Source organism: Manis pentadactyla, chromosome 14, assembly GCF_030020395.1.
Source record: "Manis pentadactyla isolate mManPen7 chromosome 14, mManPen7.hap1, whole genome shotgun sequence".
Taxonomy (NCBI): Eukaryota; Metazoa; Chordata; class Mammalia; order Pholidota; family Manidae; genus Manis; species Manis pentadactyla.
This window is the reverse complement of record NC_080032.1, coordinates 10,665,357-10,682,912: the sequence shown is the minus strand read 5'-3', so window position 1 is coordinate 10,682,912 and position 17,556 is coordinate 10,665,357. Positions and strand designations below refer to the sequence as shown.

The following is a 17,556-nucleotide window of genomic DNA, read 5'->3' as shown; positions in this document are numbered from 1 at the left end:
TCCTCACCCAGGGACCCTCCCAACAATACCCCACATGCCCCTAGACTCCAGCTCCACCTGATGGGCTTCCTCAGACTGCTGGTGAAGCCTCGCTGTTGCCAAGGGCTTCTGCCACATCCCCAGGTGGGGCTCGGGTACCATGTGGATGGATGCCCACTCTCAGGTACAGGTGCCCTGTTTGGAGGCACCTGGGAGATGCTGAGAGGGGCCAGGGCAGAGCCCAGAGGAGAGGAGGCAGGGACCCAGCTGGCCATTAAGGTCAGGCTCTGGAACTTGTAGGAAGTTCTCTAGGGCAGGAAAGGAGGGGCTGGGATCCAAGACGGATGCTTTGTCTAGCATTTGGCTAAAGGCTCCCCCATGTCCAAGCTGTAAGGAATGTAGTTTGGTGGATAGGATACGGGCATGCAAGCGTATCAACTATCTGTGGCTCTGTAACAAGTTACCCCCAAAGAGTGGCTTAAAACAACCTGCATTTACTATCTCACATACTGTCTGAGGGCTAGGAATTCACAAGTGGCTTAGCTTGAAGTTCTGGTTCAGCCTCTCATAGGGCTGCAGTCATGATGTTGGCAGGAGCTGCACCATCTGAAGGCTTGACCGGGGCTGGAGGACCAGCTTCCCAGAAGGTTCCTCACCACGAGGGCTTCTCCATGGGGCTGCCTGAGTGTCAGTTCCCCCAGAACAGGCGAGCAAGAGAGAGATGGCAGCTGGAATGTGCTTTAAAACCTCGTCCCAAAAGTCACACTGCCATTTTCACCACATTCTATTCATTAGGAACAAATCACTAGGTATAGCCCATGCTTGTGGGGTGGGGAGAAATAGGTTCCTCCTTTGCAGCAAAGAATTTATGGACATATTTTTAAACAACTCTCACATGTGGGTCTTTACATTCTGCTATGCTGGCCTCATGCTCCATGTGGTCATTTAAGATTCACTTTTGGTGTAAAAACTTGTAATTTCAGTGAGCTCAAGACTGAGGACCTCACAATTCTGGAGCACTGGTGAGCAAAAGGAAAAATGTGGCTGCTTAAAAATACCCCACAACAGAAAAGGAACTGATATATTATGTGTCAGTTAGTCATGGGAAGGTTCCTTGAGAAGCGGGCACAAAGACTGAATTCTTTCTTGGAGAATGTAGCAGAGAACTTGGACAATACACATTTATCCTAGCTGGAGGTATGACCCTCCTCCATCCAGGAAGGTCACCCTCTTAAGCCAGCCAGCGGCAGGAGAGACCCCAGGGGCTGGGTGAGAGAGGGTGACGGAGGCCTGTGAAGCCAGGGCTCACGGGAGCAGCTGGCTGAAGCCTGCGCCCTCGTGGACAGACCGTTCTGAAGTGCACCCAGCCTCCCCTGGCCGCCCTGGATTGGGCAAGGAAGAGAAAAGCATCTGCACAAAATACACACACACAAACATAGGAAACATACCTTAACTCCTTTTATCACTGGACAGATACCCTTACTCAGAACTCAGTAGCATTTTGGCTATTTTTTTTTTTAGTCCTTGGGAAGTTCTTTCCAGAAAGATACCATGTCATAAACATTAGATAATTTGTTCACTGACATGAAATAATTAACATTGCAGTTTTCAAATGGAATCTCAGGTACTTCCAGTAAACATTCAGTTAAGACTTTGGTAAATATTTCCATCCTGGGATCTGCATCACAGTACCATAAAATGCCTAGCTGTTCTAAGCACCACATGGGCCCAGAAACGAACGGGCGCACACCCTTCCCTTTCGCACAGCCACCCCTGAAGGGCACGGCTCTGCCTCTGCCCCGGAAGCTTTCGGGACTCCCACTTGGTGACGCGCACTCAAGAGCGGCCAGCTGCACAGCCCGCCTCAAACCCAAGTTGCCCGGCCCGGCCCGCCACCACCCCGCTTCCCGGTCTCGGCACCACAGGGCTTTTAGTCGCCTCTAAACCCCAGACTGCCTCCCAGGCTTATCGGATTTGCCCCCACCGTGGGTCTTCTGAAGAACAGGCTCCTAGTTTGAATAGAGTTCTGGGAGAATTCACAGAAGGCAGCTTCCGCGTCCCTGACTGCTTCCCTGCATGAGATGCCCTGTGAAACCTAACTGCCCCGGGGGCACTCCGGGCTGCCGGCTACCAGACTCCACGTACCACCTCCCTGGAGACAGGGCTGGACAAACACTCTAGACTGGGAACAACTAAGTTCTAGAAAAACCGCCAGGCACCTCAGGCTCCGCACAACAAGCAGGCTGGCCCTGTCTCTCTTCGATGGAAGGAGCTGATGCCTGTCGGGGCCCCAACACTGCTGGTGTAGGGAACTTCCCTATAGAGTATTCTAGGTCTGCCAACCTGAAGAACGACCTCTCGAACCCTAATCCACACAAGGAGTACAAACGCTCAAATACTAAGTTCTAACAAAGGGAGGATGTCAAGAAAAAATAGAAGGATTTTTTTCTGTTTAAAAAGGCAGCTTCCTTTGCTGGCATTCCATCGAGCAGTCATCTGGGGTGATGAGCTCCCCACGGCGCCCAGTTCAAAGCAAGTTCACCCCGTGCTTCAGCAGCTTCTGCTTGGCTTTGCCCGGGAGGTTGAAGGCACTGTCCTGTGGACTGGGGAAGCCGGAGCTCCGCGCTGCCGACGCCAGCTGCTGGAAGTAGGTCTCCTGGACGGGGTTGCTGCAGGCGTACACAGCTGTGGAAGCGTTCCTGGGGGGGAAAGAGGGAAGATGCAACAGTCCGGGGCTGCTGTACAGACCCCGGACCAGAGCCCTCAGGAGGCGGTCGTGGGCGGCCCTGCACACCAAAGACTGCAGGGCAGCTGTCATGGCTGGGGCTCTACTGGTTCCCTTGTTTCAGACTTTGGAGCCAATACTGTGTTTCCTTCCCCTCAGCTCACTGGACGCTGGGACTGTTCGTAGGGGCCACAGTCAGCGCCTGAAGTGTTTTGTGCCACTCTCAGGACCAGGAGGGTGAGGTGTGGACAAGTCATCACAGCCACAGGGAGGGAGAACCTTGGCCTGGTGGTTAATCCCAGCTCTGCAACTTCCTAGCTGTGTGCCCTTGGCTGAGTTACTCAGCCTTTCTGAGTCCCAGCTTGCTCATCTGTGAAACGGATTTGACAACAGTAGATCCCCTCATTGACATTTTTAAAGAGATTAAATGAGTAGGAATATATGTGAATTGCTTAGCACATGGTAAGTGGTTAAGAAATGGTAGCTATTGTTTCTGTTTCTATCATTAAAGTAAGCTACATATGCCAACACTAAAACCCTGTCAGCTCCAAGGAAGGTGAAATACTTCAGACCATAAGGTGGTTGATGATCAGATACCAACATTTTACTTACTTCCGTCTCTCGCAAACGAGACACGCATACACACCCAGTATAACTAGTTCCCCAACCAGTGACTGCAGATGCAAACCACATCTAGGTTGTCAGCCTGCGGCAACAATAACTTCAAAGCCAGAGAAGACACATTTATCATGGAAAGATATATTGGAATATTGGCTGGAGATGGTGCTGGGCAGGAGAAATGCCCAGTGCTCCAGGATGGCAGGTGACAGGGCATTAGAACCTTGTCACCATGCCAGGCTAGTCTCACACCCTCCCTCTTGACCACACTGCCTCCTTGAACTGGAAATGTGTGTGGAGAGAACATGTACTTTAGAGTCAGAGAAACCCGGGTTCAAATCCTGGCTGAGCCTGGGAAAAGTCACTAATCCTACTTGTGCCTTCATATCACTGTCTGTAAAATGACGATAGAAAAATGCACTTGCCCAAATCATTCGAGGACTAAGTGGAATAATACACATGGCAGACCTCCCCTTCTGGCTTTCTAACTTGCCTTATTTCCTGCTGCTGATTTCATAAGAGAAGCATGTAGAGAGAAAAAGTGGAATTAGACTGTAAGTTACAATAATAGATCAGGATCTGCTGACATAGGGATGTTTAAGATATGCAAACTTGTAAAATGGTATGTTACTATGATCCTTTTTCACAAAGACTATTACAATAATTAAAATACTAATAACGTATATTTTATATGCAAAAAATAAAAACCAAAAACACCAACCAATAAAACTTAGCACTAGTACTGTGGGTATCTTGTGGGTGTATGATGGGAGAGGGGAGGTGAATGTTTTACTTCACGGTTTTGGAGAAGTCAGTGTTTGCACAGGCACATAGGACTTGCCAGGTTAGACTGCAACATCACCCCGGCACCATTTATGACGAGCAAACAGAGACCCGCCTTCCCTGTAACGGACGGAAGCTCCAAGGTGGTGCAACCCTCGGGTTTCCTCATGGCTGTACCCGTGTATAGCAGTTCTGAGCCGCAGGAAGGGACCCAGAAAATATGACACGGGAAAGTGTGAGGACGGCAGCCACATGAGCAGATAAAAGGCCTTCAAGAGAGTCATGGAATATTCTTCATTTATCACGAGTGAGGCCCTGCCGGGAGCCCTGGTGCAGGGCCGCGAGAGTGACTGGGGGAGCTCACCTGACGGTCATCTCATACAGCGAGGGCAGCTGGGCAAAGTCTGAATGCATCAGGCCGACGGCCTGGAGGAAGCGGCGATCCTGGGGTGTGGCCTCCTGGGGCAGGTTCGCTTCCAGAAAAGGACGGGGAATTGTGAGTCACGGACTCCTGCTGCCCTGCTTCACAACCCCAGTAAACCCAGGCCCATGGGTGCTGGGGGAGAGAAACAAGGGTCCAGGGTGCTGGGACCCGATGGCTGCCACCATGCCACCACAGAGCACACACTGTCCCTGATGATGAATGTCAGAACCTTGAGGCAGACCTTATCACAGGAACTTGGACCTGCACGTGTTCCCCTCAAAATGGAGAAAACAACCAAAGAAAGACAAGAGAGCAAGGAAGTGTTCACCAAGCGAATTCTCAACTCGGAGGAAGCAGGGCCCCGAGTGAGAAGGCAGCACCCTCACTGCACATCAGGCGCCGCTGGCCAGGCCTGAGTCCTGACCCCCGCTGCCCCGCACCCCTCCTTACCCATCAGCGTGTTCTGAATGCGGTCAAAATGCGTGAAGTTGTACGTTCTGCTTGCGAAGGCGGCCTCGTCTCTGGGCAGTGTCTCCTTCAGGTGCACCTCCAGCCCATTCAGGGACGCCAGGCTACTGTGGTACTGTGAAGGGGCAGGGGAGGGCCGCGAGCTGCAGAATTAACCCCGGCAGCCACAGCCTTGGGAATACCATCCAAGAAGAGCTGAGTGGCTACTTGATTCAGTCACAAGCACGCCGACTGCTATTTTTACCAGAAGTACTGACTCGCACCCTTAGGTTCTAGGGCTTTCTCATATTGTAGAAAAATCAGAAAATAGAGGTGAACAGGAAAATGAGTTAAAGAAGAAAGCAAAGAAAAATGGGCCATAATCTAGCCATGCAGTAATAGCCAAGGTCAGCCCCTTGGCACATCTCCTTCTAACCACGCCTTTCCCACCTGGGCCGCTCGTGTGCACGGAATAGCCGGCGGGGCCCACACTCCAGCGCTTCCCAACAGGCCCGGGCTGAGATGTCCTGCGCTGTCTGCAACGAGCTCACCTCTCGGGTGCATCGAGGATGGGACCAGCTATGCACCATCCTGGGAAGGACTGAGACGTGTGGGTGAGGTGGATTTCTGGGCTCTGTGGTTCAGAGGAGGAACTGACTGAGGAAGCCTGTCTGGGAAGTGTGTCTGCTCAAGCACCTGGATTTAAAAACCTCTCAGGGGATGAGTTATGCGCAGGTATAGCTGAGAACACGGGGTCACACCATTATGTATAATTCTTCTTTTAGAAAGAATGGGATCAAACCATGAACAATGACCAACACTAGTTTTATAACCTAATGACACAGCATGAGCTACTTTCTTCATCCTTAAACTGTTCTCCTGAAACACCATTCTTTAATGGCTGCGTGGTATTCTTTGAGCTCGACTTGGCCTTGACCAAGTATATCAGTCACATCCCGATGGACTCCGTCTGAAACTGAGCCTCCTGGGGCTCCCGTGAGGCTGCTTTGGCCAGAAGAGGGCCACTGTCCCTGGGCAGCAGGCGACTCCCAGGTGAAGGACGTCCTGGCTCAGCCTCTTCCTGGCCAGACGACCAGGGGCAAGTTACTGCATTTTTTTCTATACCTCATTTTTTTTTTCATCTCCCAAATGGAAACCACTGCAGGACTGTCAGATGGATTAAGTGAAATGACATCCAAAAAAGTCCTTTGTAAACTCTGAAGTGCTACCCTGAGGGAAGGCATTTTTATAGAGTCAGGAAAATGCAAATTATTATGGTAGACATACTATCTCTTTAATAAGCACATAGGACTTGTCCATGGATTATTCTTCAACAGCTGTGTAGAAAAATAAGCACATGTAAGAGCACAGAGATGAAGAGAGAATGCTTCTGCAGTAAATGTCATGAAGCTGAGTGTTGTTTGGGGAGTAGACCGGGCTTCAATCAGTTTTTCTATCAGAACATCTTAGAAATGATGTTTAAACCTATTGGTTTGCATACTGTTTTATTTTATGTACTCATCTATTATTTTATGTACTCCACACCTAGCAGAGTGCCTGGCTCCTAGGTGGTGCTCTATAAACATCTACAAAATAAAGGGGCATATCCAATGCCAAGCCCATTCAACTTATGAGCTACTTGGTTTAAACTGAGGTGCACAGTAAAGTAGAAGGGCCTCTGCTCAGGGGAGACAGGTATATTATACCTCCTGTTCAGATCACTGGTATGGCCTAAGGAACGCAGCTTGTCAGGGGCTAATGAGCTGCCTTCTGTCAGATGTGTGCATATACCCACAAACCCATTCACTAGGAAGTCAAACCACTGCCTCATTGGAAGTTTCTGGAACCTGGTAACAGTCAATCCTCCCATCTCAAGCCAGTGCGCCCAGAGGAAGGGATGATGGGAACAGAGAGTGAAAGATGCTAAAACCCAAGTATTCCCCATAGGCACCGAGCTCTGCTTCTGGAATCTTCTGCTAATTTAAGATCAAATCAATTAACAGTAAATGCACAATCACAAGATGTTATGTCAGATGACACATGGACAACTTTTTTAACTGGTAACCAAGTGCTTTCCTACATATTGGGGGTCAGCAAATCTTTGCCCATGAGCCAAATCCAGCAAGTTGTTTATTTTCATATAGCCTGAGAGCTAAGAATGCTTTTTATATTTTTATACAGTCAGGAAGAAAGAATAAAATTGTGACATGTGAAAACTGTATGAAGTTCCAATTTCCATGTCCACAAGTTTTAGTAGGACACAGACATGCCATTTATTTACATATTCTCTATGGTTTTTGTACTGCGATGGCAGAGTTTAATAGTTGTGCAAAGCTGAAATACCAATGTGTTCCTATACATTAAGAGTTTGCCAACCCAATATATCCTACTACACATGCGATCCTCACAAAAGCCCCAGGAGACATACAGGTGGAGCTAAATCTGGGAACCTCCAGCTTCTAGTCCCTAGCAAAGCAAGGGGCTTGAATGTCAATGTGCAGAAGAAATGACACAGTTACACATTCACTCAAAAGCACTAGTTTCATGGGGGAGGGATGCATTTTTATGAAGTATTTTACACTAACACTCTCACACTAACCTCAAACCTCATCTGCTGTACCCAGCCAGCTCAAAGTCCTATAGTAGCAATAAATTAATGATCTGATCACTGTATTTGAAGGTCAATGAGAGGATCTTGGGTTTTGAGCAGGATCAGTAGCTCTATGCTGCCCCCTGGTGTGAGTTCACTCTGTTCCCCTGAACAATCCCAACCTCTCCTTGCTCAGCTCCCCCACATCTCCTTCCACCCAGTTACCTGCCCCCAACCTACTGCAAACATAAAGAGGTGGCAGTTGATCCCCTGAAAGACAAGATGTCAAAACGACCGGAGGGTGCGTGGTGTGTGCACAACAGTCAAGGAGCCCTTTCAAGGCGAGGTGTGCTCACTGCCGCATCTGAGTAGCAGTTTACCCCTCTGCAGGGGCTTGCTTTTCCAGACAGCCGCAGAGGGTCTGGAGGGAAATGAGGTCAAGTATTCTGTATGCAGGCCCAGGACAAAAAGGCAGGAAAAGCTCCCCCCCATTATAATAGAGACAGACTCTGGGTCTGATCAACAAGCCCTGCTCTCCAACCAGCAAGCTGATCGAAGTCTGTCATTCCTACTCGTTTTCGAAAAAGTGAGCTCTTCTATTAAACTGTATTCCCTTCCCTGGAGCCTACCCACCACCAAATCCGACTTTACATAAAAGCCCCCGAGACTGCTGTCCTACGTCATGGACGGGCTGTGACAAAACAAGTGGTATGTTCACCTGTCAAGCACCGCAGACGGCAGGGCATTTCCCCCTTGCCTGCACCCTCCCACCTATCATTCCGAGCTCAGATCGGTGCAGGACAGAGAGGCTACAGCAGGGAGAAGGGAAACGAGAGAGGATTCTGGACCCACCAGTTGACTAGGTCTTCAACTCAACAAAGATGTTTCCTTACTGGTAAATGGGAGTTAGGATGTCTCTTCCCAGAACTGTTCTAGGGCTTGGCTAAAATAACAGATGCATTTAGCATACAGTGAATGTGGCATACATTCACTTCCTTCTTCAAGAGCAGCCTGAGCTTTTTCTTTATCTTTTTGGGGAGAAGGTGGAAGAGGGAACACTGGGCCTTCAAAACAACATGTCTACCACTCAGCTCTGAGCAGCACAGACCATGAGAATGAAGGCATCACAGGGAGACGAGCTGTATGAAGCAGCAACCCGGGGTCCCCGTGTTGTTAGGAGAAGGAGGTTAGGTCCCTGAGAGCTGTGGTCAAGGAGGATGCGGGAGGCAAACCGGCCAGCACTCGGGGAAGGGGTCTGTGGAAAAAGGGGAGAGATGCTGGCTGGTTGGGACGGAATTCTCTGGCCTCCCGCCTGTGTGAAGGAAGCCGCCTTCCCTCCTCCTCTGCTCCAAGGTGACTCGCTCATTTATGGAGGTTCACAAGCCCTGCATGCTAATAAGACTGCTTAGAATAATATAGATTTAAGAACAAAAACACGGCAAGCTCCAGGACACCATTTGCCCTGCAGCAATTTCAACCTGCTGTTCTCACTGCTACCACGTGCCTCTGCCAACTACAGCAAGACTGTTACTATGGCAACTGGATCTCCAGCGTGGGCTCAGGCCCTGCGGTCCATCTACTGCCGTGATGCAGAAGGGGCTGGGATGGCTGAAGAGGAGCCCTCTGCAGCTGGGCCCCTTAGCATTTCAGATGTCCCCAGGGAGGAGCTTCAGATCCACCAGGGACAGTGCAAGGGCCCTGGAGGGAAATGGGGGCTTCTGGAAACCTCCCAACTCAGGCTGTGACACACGCAGAGTAAGACCCCAGCTGACACAGAACCTCGAGCTGCCCAGGCCCAGGCTGAGAAGTGAGGCCGTCAGCAATGCGGCTGCGTGTGTGGTCATCGCCTATGTGACCCCATCACACCTGGCAGGGCTGGGCCTGTCACCACCTGCAGGCACTGCTGATGAGCACTAGAGACTCAGAGGGGCAGGGCCTCCATGCAGTCACATGGCTGCCCCAGGACTCTGACTCAGGTCCGCCCCACTCAAGGTCCGCGCATGGGACCGGAAATAGCAGGAAGGAACGGGAGACCCTACACTGTTGTTCGCTTTTGCACCAGCACTATGCTCCCCACTCTCACTCACCCCACCAAACCTGAAATGTGGGTACTGCTGTCAGCACCCCTGCAAACCAGGACATTTGGCACCAGGTCATGCAGCTGAAGGCTGACGCTTGCCCCTCCCGCTCTGCAACAGCCTGTCACCCCTAGGAGGCAGGAGCAGGCTACAGAGGGCAAGGGGGAGTCTGAGCACACTCACCACCTCCTCGATGGCAGCCTCGTCCCCCAGCAGCGTCTCCTTGGCCAGCAGGGACAGCACCAGCCCATTAACGCTGTGAGTGTAGAGGTTCATCCGTGAGAGTCCTACGTGGGATGCTGACCTGGAGTCAGTTCTGTCTGCAGAGGGACCATCGCCCTGAGTCTGTGCCAAGTTCCAGCCATATTCCTGGCTGGGGGCTGAGTAGCTCTCATGCCCTGCAATACGCTGCTCCAGGACTTGTTGCCCCACGGGGAGCGTAGCTTCTCTCCACCTCAAATCCAAGTGAGGCAAAGACAATGGCCGGCTCAACCTGCTGAAGAGGCGGTCTTCCCTGGGAATGGGGGCTTGGCTGCTGTCCCCAGGAAGGTCTCTGCGCTGGTCTAGGGCTCCATTCTGGGCAAGCATCTCAGGAAGAGAGGGAGAAAGGCTGCCCACAGGCAGGGCCGAGGGCAGCTCAGGTTCTGGGATGCCAGAGTCGCCGACAGATTCCTTGCCATAAGGACCACCACCATCCAGGGTACACACACTTGGTAAGGAAAAATAACTTGAGGATGTTCCCCTTTTCTTCGTTTCTGGAATGTGGATTTCAGACAAGTCCGGTTCTGCTATCCTCCCAAACAAACCAGGTCCCTTCACCAGGAACCAGTCAGAACCAGGACCCTCATCCCTGACAGTGCTGTACGGTTCTGTGGGCTTGATACGCTCCAGATCATGGCCAGACAGGCGTCTGTCCTCCTTCTCGCCATTTGGCCAAGTGACATCAGGGGACATGGGCTCAGGGGTGGTTGCCAACGTCCAGGCCATGGATTCCAGATGCCTAGAGGTGTCTTCTCTCGGGGCAGAGGTGCTCCAACCCTTTGGAGGGTGCTGGGCTGAGCATTCCTGGAGTCGGGCTGGAGAGGCAGGAGAGCTGGGGAGCAAAGTAGAGTGAGGAAGGGACACAACTGAGGGCAGGGCAGGTGCCCCGCCCCTGTGGGGGACTAGAGCACTTTCCCAGGATGCAGAGGCCGTCAGTGAGGAGTGGCTGCCTGAGAACACAGAGCTTAAGGGGCCATGATGCTGACACCACAGGAGTAAATATAAGGCAGGGCCTCAGGGCTTCGTGCAACACCAGTATCACTACTGGAAATGGCAGGGCCCACTGAACAAGAGTCACCCACATTTGGGGGTCTGCTATGAGACAGACCCTATACTGGGCAATACACACAGACTATTTCCAATATTCAACATGAGCCCATACTATATGATTACTGGGTCCATTTTACAGATGAAAAGTTTGAGGCTCAGGCAGGGAATGAACTTGCCTGAGGTCACCCAGCTGATAAGCCACAGACTGGGGTGAAACCTACACTCATCTCACTTTGCCAGCTGCCCCTTATCCACAGGCTACTGATCCAGATGCGCCTCCCAAGGCACAGTGTGGAGAAGATGGAATTGCGGGAGGATGGACTGTGCCAGGGCTTGTCTAAGGAAGCCCATGCGAGGGCACCCCTCCTCGGCCCCCCTACCTGGTCATCCACTCCCCAGGGAACTCGCAGAGACTGACAGCTTCCTCTTCAGTCAGGAAAACAGGCATGATCTCGACATTTGGGGGGAGCACCACTCCTAGAATCACAAAGCAACATGGACAGGGCTGTCCCCTGGGCCAGAGAAGACAGCGAGGCAGTAATTGTTCTGGGGGTGACACGTCCGACCCCCACCAGCTCAGAGGACAGTACTGTGATCCAGCCCCCAGCCCAGAACAAAAGCCCTAAACTGCAGCTAGCCTGTCTTGTGATCAGCAAGGGGAAGAGCCCATGTGGGCAACTTTGCTTCCAGTTGTAGAGAAGGGTGATGTCTGGTGAAAGAAAATTTAGTGGCACTTAAAAAAAAAAAGTTATAAACTGGAAAAGATCCCAGCTGACAAAAGGGACCTACCTCAACTTACCTTCAAAATGAAAACAAAGTAATTGCCTTGGGGATGCCTCCACATCCTGCAAGAGGCTGGTGGTCACTGTTTAGCTTACTCCCTCCTAACTGTTAGCCCTTGAACTTGTCTGAGCAGTCTCATAATAGTCAGTGAAGGAGTATCTGAAAGCAGGGCTTTAAAAGGGATGCCTAAAACCATGAGCTTTATGATTAGGATTCTGACGGTGACTTTGCTCTTGAAGCTCTGTCTTCCTAACCTGAGCAGATGCAATACCACCTGGGACTACTCAGCCCCTCATGCGACGTGTACAGGGCCGAGCAGTGGGAAAGGCTGCATTCCCAAGATGCGCCAGTGCCCCTGCCTACTCACCATGCTCCTGCAGGGCATCCCCTCCCGTAGGTCCTCTCTGAAAGGAAACACACACACAAGGTGGAGCTGGGTACCACATCCTCCTCCTGACCTAGCCATCAGGAGCGTCCCATGCCAACTGTCCCTAAAACTTGGCCAGGCCCAGAAAGCTTGTCCCGACTGCATGCCAACAGCAGAGCAGATGGAACAGAAGCTCCCACCAGCTGCCTGCTCACTGCCATGGCGAGAGTCAGGCAGGAACCGGCGCCTCCACAGGCCGCAAGGCAGCAGCTCCACCCAAACTCACCCTGGCCTTTATGGCCCGATATCTCAGTTTCTCTCCTCTGGGGATAGGAGCACTGATTCCTGTCATTTTTACACCACCAAGAACTCATCTCCTAGAATGTATCCACATCTGCCCCAGCCCTGGCAGAGAACTCACACAAATTCCATTACAACAAAAATGTGAAGACCCTGGAACCCTCACGATAAATGATCTGACCTAAACAAAATGCTATGCCAGATCTCTCGTTTATTTTGATTCAGAAAGTGAGAAACCTAATTTTCTCAAGAATTAGGAAATTAGGAATTTTCTCAGAAGAGCTTTCCAGACATCTCAACTAAAAGGTCCCAAAAGGACCATCAAAACAAAACAAAAACTGCTCTTCTAGGCCAAATGACTTTCACACCTATGAAATGCATGGCTTGCTTTCTTTTTTGGGTGGTTGTTTTTTTTTCAATTCTTGCTTCAGTATATATATATATATATATATATATATATATATATATATATATATCACCTGAACCTTACTCTAGATAAAAATTCAAGAAAATCACATATAATTTCCTCATCTTTGCACAAACTAATACTGTTAATACTGGACATATTTTCCTGTAAGTGTTTGCATTTTAAAATATTTTTGAGATCACATAGTATAGAATTCTATTCTGCTTAAAAAAATAATATGTAATTCCTATCATTAAAACATCTTTGGTCACTTTAGATTACTGCCTGTGTTTAGTAAAGTTTAAAGTGGAGTAGGTGAATGAATCTTTCCCTACTTTAAGCCAGTGAGTGGCAAACTTCTTCTGCAAAGGGTCAGGTAGTAAATATTTTTGGCTTTGTGGGCCATACAGGCTCTGTGCCAATGGCTCAACTTGCTGTCGTAGCTCAAGTGCAGCCCAATAAAACTTTGTAGGCAACTGGCCCACAAGCCATAGTTTGCCAGCTCCTACTTTAGACTTCTAAGTTAGAGCTCAGTTTTCACTTTCATAAACCCTGTTGTGATAAAGTTTTGAGTATACATCTTTTTCAGCAATGTGATGATCACCTTGGGATCGATTTCTAGAAGCTGAATTATTAGGAAAAAGGGAAGGGTATCCTTAATCATCTCTTTACCAAATAGTTTTCCAGAAAGATAACTCTTATCACACCTCCACCAACAGGGGGAAAGAGCCCAAATACAGCCCTAAAAGCGTTTTACATGTCCACTGATTTAGTAAGTGTGAAAAGCTAGCCCTATGATACATTGAAACCTATAGCTTCATATGCTAAGAATAAATAAAATGAAAGAAAAATAGGCTGGAAGGAAGCAGGCCAGACGCCAGCAGTGATGACCTCTGTGCAGTCCAACTGTGGACAACTTTATTCTTGATGAGTGTGTATGACCTTTTTTCACTATAAAAAATAAAAACACTTTAATAAACACAAGACAGAAGTATTTTAAAAGAGCTTCTGTTTTCCTACGTCATCCTTTACTAGTCTGTCTCTAAAAATCTAACATCTCTTTGACATAAAGCCCATCCTTGAGGGAAATCAGGTTCTCACAGTTCCACTTGGATTGAAGAAAAACCAACTATCCACATCTATCATGTGTAAGGCAACACTTTAGCTTTGCTGGCAGCTTCACTCTCGAGGAAAACCACTCTGCCGGGCCCGGGGTCCTGACGTGACTAAGTACACTGCCCCGTGGGTGCAGCAGCACCCTCCGACCACCTCGCCCTGGGGATCAGCCTCGCCACTGGGCACCTGGTGCAGACAGACACTCAGATGAGGTGTCCCATCCCGGCAGGTGGGCTTTACAGTACCTGGTCCCGAGGTGCAGCTCGATGCAGCAGGACCTTGGCTGTGAGGGAGGGTGGGAGCTGGGTGCTGACAATCCTAGGAGGTCAGACATAGGAGCAAGAACACCGTGAGAAGAAATACACTGCAGGACTCTGAACGGAAGAGATTCCTAACACCCCGTGTCGGCGAGGATCTTGGGGACACAGCTGGTGGGAGTTTCCACTGGTAAAGCCCTTATGGAGGGCATGCTGGCAATTACTATCGACATTTAGAGTGTCCAAACCTTTGACCCAACTGATACCAAGATGTACACTTAAGAATTTTCATTACAGGAAAAATAGTAGAATCGTTAAAAAATGGGCACACAACTTAAATGTCCATCAACAGAATTAGTTAAATAAATCACGGCACAGCTGTAACACAAAAAATGAGGTGCACCCATATGTACAGAGTGTGAAACCGCATAGGAAGAGCAAAGGGAGGGGCACATCCAACTGCGCACAGTGGAGACGGGCTGAGTGTGAGGAGGGAGCAGGGAGAGGAACTTTGAAATCGTGTGAGGTGTGTTTTCTCTCATTTTCTTTTTAAAATGAGAACGTGTTTGTGCACTAGGTGCATAATTTAGAAATAAGTAAGAAATGCAAAATAAGGAAGGAAAAAATTGCCATCTGTGATGCCACATCACTGGTGGGCCTGGAGGCACCTCCAGCTGCTGCAGAGCTACCAGGGAAAATGAGAGGAAAAGGCTGCGGGTGTGATGTGCTGAGGGCCATGGGAACCAGGGGCTAGGCTCGGGGCTCCCACACCTGTCATCTCATGTTATTCTTCACCAAGTATCTCTATTTCCCAGAAGACAAAACTGAGATTAAGCAAGTTGCCCAAGGTCACATGCGGGAGAGAGAGAATCCCCAGCGCCCCCGGTCTCCCCACACGGACAGGAGCCTCGGATGACATGAGGAGTGGCTCTCAGGCACTTGGGCTCGCTAAGAGGCCCTCCAACTATGTGAAGAGGAGTGCTGACATCTCAGAGGCCGATCAAGGAGCAGGCAGGAGCCCAAGGAGAAACACTCCCCGCTGCCCTTAAGAGCTGAGCAGCAGCCAGGGCTCCAGGCGGCAGGAGGAAGGCCATCGCAGCTGCCACCCCTTCCTTACCAGGCTGGCTGCTGGCAACCAGGGGGCTGTGCGCAGCATTCTGTAGACTGCCAGCTATAAAGGTACGCCCTAACCTGAGAATTACAAAGATCTCTTTAAATCTGCCTTTTATATTCCTAACTCTTTTCTGGACACAACTGTCAAGTATCCAACTTTGCTCAAAGACAGGGACATACCCTAAATCAAATGCAAACTATCTGATACTTCCAAACCAGCCCACTTAGAGCTGGCCAGAGATGGCGCTCCCCTCCCATGATCTGGAGATGGCTGGGATGCTCGGTCCTGCAGCAAGGGGATGGGGTGGAAGAGCGGGGCCCGGCATTACTCACAGTCCTTTATAGAGGATGCAGCCAGCAAGAACGTGAGGCGAGCGCTGGCAGGTCTGCAGAATGAGGGCTGCCTTCAGCAACAGCAGGGGCTCCACCTGCGCAGGGCCAGAAACACACCCAAGGGTTAACATGCCCGAAAGCAGCAGGGAGGGAGGAGAAAGGGCCTTGATAAAACAGATGGGCAGGTCATAACCCAAAGCCTAGAAGAGGAGAATACGCCACGTGTTAAAATCTGTGCCATTCCTTGGGTCTATTCCACCTCTCCATACCCAGAATTGTGGATACTACAAACTGCCAAATTCTTGGAATAAGGAGGAAAGAGTACAGAAAATATGGCATATGGCTATTCGTGAGGGACAAAGCAGATTGCCTAGGGGACCTGACTATCGCTGCTAAGAGCAGGAGGCGGCAGGAGAGAAAGGCCCACCCCTCAAATACGGGTCGTGGTGCCAGTCAAACCGCTGACCCCACCCTCCACCCTCTGGAGCACAAGCCCCTCTGCAGCACAGCTGGCCTGACATCTGGCCAGGCCACAGAACTCTATTCCATAATAATAAAGGAAAACGCCATGGTCTTTCACTCAGGGAAATACGCCTCAGCTCCACATTCCTTCTAAGACTTCAGTTACCTAGAAGCCCCTAAAAATACCAGAAGAGGATCTGAACCTAGTTAAGAATGGCCAATAACCAAAAGGCTCTTCATGTTCTCCTGGCAGTTAGACCTGCGGGTGCCGATGCAGCCAAGCTCTGGAGTTAGTGCCCCATTTACAAGCTGAGTTTATTCTTTCAGGGCCTCAGGACAGCACTCAGCCCAGCCAGCCATTCCAGAAAGCCCTGGCACTGACTTCGAGAAGCAATCCAGGCAGGAGCAGGGAAAAACCCTTCCCCATTTCTAGCCAGAGTCATACTCTGTGAAGGCAGTCACATGCTGCGCCCCCACCCCCTGTTAAAGCGACACTATTAACTACGGCAGTGAGACCCGGCCCAACAGAACAGAGGGCTGGCAGCACAGAACGGGTCTCATCTCCTGAGACACTTGGGGTACAGGTGGTCAGTTCTTAAGGGGGCAGCAGGTTCACATCTCCCTTTGGCCCTCTGACCATGAGGATGTGATGTTCACCAAGAACAGGACCACTGAGTGACAGGAAGCACAGGGGGTCAAGCCAGCCACACAGCACCCTACAGTTCACTGAATGCCAGTGGCCAAGGGGATGGTTAGAAACACAACACACTTCCCAGCTACTCTCTCCCAGCTACTCTACAGCCACCTTGGTTCTGAAATGTTAGTGCTGGGCGTTTTTGATGCTGAGAATAAATAATTCATATAATATTCACATCAAGGGAGAAGGGGATCTTCAGATTGCCCACTTTAACACTTCTGGAACATTACTAAAATAATATGGTTCACCCTTGAACAACCCAGGTGTGAACTGTGGGGGTCCACTTATATGCAGGTTTCTTTCCATAAATTATCAGAAAACTTTGTGGAGATCTGTGCCCATTTGAAAAACCATTTTCTTTTCTCCAGATTACTTTATTGTTTAAATATAGCATATAACACATCTAACATACAAAATATGTGCTCATCAACTGTTTATGTTATGTAAGGCTTCCGGTCAACAGCAGGCTATTAGTTAAGTTCGGGGGGAGTTAAAAGTTATACGTAGCTTTCTGACTGTGTGGGGGGTGGGGGCAGTGCCTCTAACCCCGAGCTGTTCAGGGGTCAGCTGTAATATCCTTTACTGAGGACTTTGGGTCACTTAGGTACTGTCTCATGTTATCATCAAAACACCTGTGGGAAGTACGCATTATGACATCATTTCACGGATAGAAAAGTGGGGTGCTGTCTGGTGACTGGATTAGTCCACACTCACCCAGCTGGTGGTGACAACATGGAATTTGAGTGCGGGTCTTTAACAACCACCCT

At 49.9% G+C, this 17,556-nt stretch overlaps 1 protein-coding gene across 8 annotated transcripts in view; it reads right to left on the bottom strand.

The window, feature by feature from the left end:
• Positions 1-1,417: 1,417 nt before the first annotated feature.
• Positions 1,418-17,556, bottom strand: part of HPS4 (HPS4 biogenesis of lysosomal organelles complex 3 subunit 2) — a 25,961-nt gene continuing 9,822 nt past the window's right edge. For 5 of the 8 annotated variants that reach the window (XM_036908950.2, XM_036908954.2, XM_057491577.1 and 2 more), the window contains 8 exons: positions 15,631-15,725; positions 14,173-14,245; positions 12,106-12,142; positions 11,336-11,432; positions 9,828-10,737; positions 4,980-5,112; positions 4,470-4,578; positions 1,418-2,678 (listed from right to left, as the gene is read on the bottom strand). In XM_036908950.2, coding sequence (XP_036764845.2) covers positions 2,507-2,678; positions 4,470-4,578; positions 4,980-5,112; positions 9,828-10,737; positions 11,336-11,432; positions 12,106-12,142; positions 14,173-14,245; positions 15,631-15,725 — 1,626 coding nt within the window. In that variant the 3' untranslated portion in view covers positions 1,418-2,506. Of the gene's footprint in view, positions 2,679-4,115; positions 4,298-4,469; positions 4,579-4,979; positions 8,822-9,827; positions 10,738-11,335; positions 11,433-12,105; positions 12,143-14,172; positions 14,246-15,630; positions 15,726-17,556 lie in introns of those variants that run through there. The other 3 variants (XR_005029550.2, XR_008993661.1, XM_036908955.2) reach the window with 3 other exon arrangements.